The sequence below is a fragment of the Gavialis gangeticus genome, unplaced genomic scaffold (assembly GCF_001723915.1).
Source record: "Gavialis gangeticus isolate Ggan-Ray unplaced genomic scaffold, GavGan_comp1, whole genome shotgun sequence".
Classification (NCBI taxonomy): domain Eukaryota; kingdom Metazoa; phylum Chordata; order Crocodylia; family Gavialidae; genus Gavialis; species Gavialis gangeticus.
In genome coordinates, this window is record NW_017729024.1 from 1130647 (window position 1) to 1134137 (window position 3491).

The window sequence follows — 3491 nt, forward strand, 5'->3', positions numbered from 1 at the left end:
TAAAGCCCAGTGGCCATTTTCAAACTCATGAGGGTTTATATACATGATGCTGTAGAGATGCTAGAGTGTTCTAATTAGGATATGGTGCAGACTCAATTAACTGAGTCTGCTCTAATTAAAACTCAGAGCAGATTCAATTAGAACACATTGGAACACGTGTATAGGCACCCTTGGGATCCAATCCCGATTTCCTATTTGCACCCACTCCACCTATACATACACTATGAGTACAGGGATGCACCTGCTGTGACAAGGGCTACCTGGAGAGGCCAGAAGCACCATTCTGCTGGATCCACTTTTCCGCTAACCCCCAGATAAGCTGCTTGGCCCAGCGCTGCTTGGTCCAACTCCTATAGCTGGGCAAGAGCAGCAAAGAGCTACCCCTACCATGGCAAAGACATGGGAGGGGGGTATTCTGGTACCTCCTCAGAGTCAGTGCCCAGGGCTAGTGCCCTGCTCCCCACACCCTGGTGCACCAGACGCATCCTGCCTCATGAGGCACAGGAAACATCCCTCCCATACAGTCCAGACCAGAGGTAGGCAACTTTTGGCACACATGACAGAACATGGCATATGCAGGCACTTTGCTTGGCAGGTGGACAGCAGGGGAAGCTGCAAGGGGTCCAACCTTTGTTGTGGCAGTGCTGCCACCCCAACCCCTTCCCTGCCGTTCATCTTGAGGCACGCATGCACCTACTGCCAGCAACAAGCTGAGCCGGGGCTCCACAGACCTCAGTACAGCTGCTTGCAGCCTCTCCACTGCCTGCTGCAAGCGGCCCAGGCTCCATGGCATGTGGCAGGGGCCAGCCCAGAGCCTGGACTGGCTGTGGCAGGCAGCCAGGAGGCTGCAAGCAATTGCACCAGGGTCTGCAGAGCCCTGGCCTGGCTTGTATCCACTGCCAGCAACACCTCAGGGTAGCTGATGGGGAAGAGCCCATGGCTGCACTGCCACAACAAGGATTGGGCCCCTCACGGCTCCCCGGTTACCCATCCCTGGCACGCCAACATCTTACAAGTTGAGGTTGTGGGTGTTTTTGGCACTCTGCCCAAAAACATTGCTGACTTTTTTTTTAAAGAATTTTTTCATGTTCCCAGACAAATCAAGTCCAAATTCATGAGTCAGTCCAGAACCATAAGTAAACCTACACCCAGCAAACATCCTCCACCCCCACCAGGGGCTTCAGATATTTCCAATGTCTTTTGGCAGGCATCCTACATGCAGACCCCAGCCCAGAGGCTTGGGGTTCAGATGCCCCCAAATTTTGCCTGCCCTCAGCCATATGGCTGCAGGAGCAAGCCAGGGAGGAGCCTCTCATTTCCATAAAATAGGCATTAAGCCCCAACACCTCAGCAGATACTAAACCACACCAGAAGAATAGTTATCCTCAGGAACACTCAAGAAAAACTGCCTCCAGGGATTCAGATAAATGGTGTTTCCCCTGCCAGGTAAATATGGTCCAGACTATACTTGAATAAGGAGGACCTAATTTCTCAGTATTATGACACTGCAAAGAAAGTCTTGAATCTACCTGAAAGTAGGGGTGCACCAATAGAGATTTGTTGGGCAGATACCGATGGCTGATTTTTAATGAGCCATATTGGCAGATACCGATCAGACTGCCAATATGCAGCCAGGCAGCTTGGAGAGCAGCAGGTGGCTGGTAACTCTGTTGTGGGGGGAAAGGGTGAGGGGGGGAAAGGGTGGGGCAGATCGAGGTCCCTGTGGTGAGGGAGGGAGTGGGGCTGGGTAGGCTACGGGCAGGCTCTGCACAGCCAGGACAGGGCACGGGACAGAGCCGCAGCTTGTCCATGGGCCATGGGGAGGGGGGCAGCTCCTGCCACTGCACGTACCCTAGGAGGGCATGCAGGGGCATATGGCCCTGGACCTGCAAATGGGGTGAGGGTGGGCTGCCACTGCGGGCTGGGGCCAGAGTGGCACCAGGCTATTCCTGGCAAGGGGGGCTGGGCCAGGCTGCACACAGCGATGCTGGGAGAGCTACAGGGACCCCAAAATTTGTCATAGCCCCCCCCAACTCCCTCTCCCAGCGCTGCCACTGCCGCTTGCCCCAAGAACCCTTCCCTCACAGACTTACCAGCCGGACCCGGCTGCTCTCCATGCTGCCAGGCTGCGCTCCTGGCCACCTGTGTGCTGCGCTGTGGCTGTGCTCAGGCACGGGGCATTTATCAGCCACATCAGCCAAAAAAACCCATTGCTGATACTGTCTATTTTCTTCATATTGGTGCCAAACTGATATGGGACTGATGTATCAATGCACCTCTACCTGAAAGTCAGACCCAAGAGGCTTAGCATAAGTATCCTTATGTGAGGTACACAGTATTCAGTGTCAGCGCTCTCTAATACAATAAGAAAGCAGAAACCAAGCCCCCATGGAGGACCCTGTCTGCATGAAAATCAAACTGTTGGTGAGGGGAAAGCAGAAAAAGTTTTGCCATACATTTGCTACCCTTCCCATTACAAATTGGGCATGCAGAGTATTTGAGTATTTGCAAAGTATTAGGGCAACTAATACTACCAACTGACTTCTATCCCCAAACTACCCGATAAAAGAACTGAGCATGCAACTGTAGAGAGAACAGGAATAACTTTAAACCACAAACAAAGGCCGACTTCTACGTTGGATAAACTACCTAAATGACCGTTCTCTACATCAAATCAAAACAGGACTCAGAGAAACAATAGAGCACTGTTACTCAAATATCTGAATGGACAAATGAAAAATCACACGCTGCATCCGAGAGCAAAACACGACAGAAAACACATTTGACAACCAAATAGAACGCTTCTAAGTGCATATATTAGCTATCAAACAATTTCTAAATACAAGGGCCCTCTTACTTTAAGTGAACATGAGAAGAAACCAGCTTTGTGCAAATAGTTTTCTTCGCTGAGCTATGCCTTAAAATGGTTGCTGATCAACTCATTGTCTAGGTGCCTCCCCAGGGTGAGAGCAACCTTGCCGTGGCTGGAGCCACACAGCACTAAGGCTGTGTAACTTTATTCTCATCACAGCTCCCAGCCCTCGGCTTTTCCAAGTTCCTTCTGAACTGGTTTGACTTCGAATCGCGGACTCGAGGACATGAGGGCTGGAAGGGACCTCAGGAGGTCACATCAAGTCCAACCCCCTGCTCAAAGCTATACCATCCCCGACTAGATCATCCCAGCCGAGGCTTTGTTTACCGGGGGCTTAAAAACCTCCACGGATGTACCGCCCCGGAGAGAAAACAAAGGCGGCAGGATCAACGCCTGCCCCCCGCCGCGCCCCCCAGCAGCTTTGCACCAAACCCCGCTGCCCTGGTTACATGGCACTCACAAGTTTGGCTGGGGGGGGTTGGCTGCTGTTTTTTGTCCCCGCCGGGCAGGGAAGGAGGGAGCCCTTGTGAACAGCCTGCCCGCCCGCGGGCGACTGCCGGGAGGGGCAGGGGAAGCCCCGGGCGCGGAGGCTGCGGCGCCGGAGCCCCAACAGACCAGC

At 53.0% G+C, this 3491-nt stretch overlaps 1 protein-coding gene across 2 annotated transcripts in view; it reads right to left on the minus strand.

Annotated features, from left to right (window-relative positions):
* Nucleotides 1-2123, minus strand: part of FBXO10 (F-box protein 10) — a 71435-nt gene extending 69312 nt beyond the window's left edge. For both annotated transcript variants that reach the window (XR_002097230.1, XM_019516808.1), the window contains exon 1: nucleotides 2094-2123. Coding sequence is in view for 1 of the 2 variants with exons in the window: in XM_019516808.1 (XP_019372353.1) it covers nucleotides 2094-2117 (24 nt within the window). In the remaining variant the exon portion in view is untranslated. The remainder of the gene's footprint in view (nucleotides 1-2093) is intronic.
* Between the last annotated feature and the right edge of the window lie 1368 nt (nucleotides 2124-3491).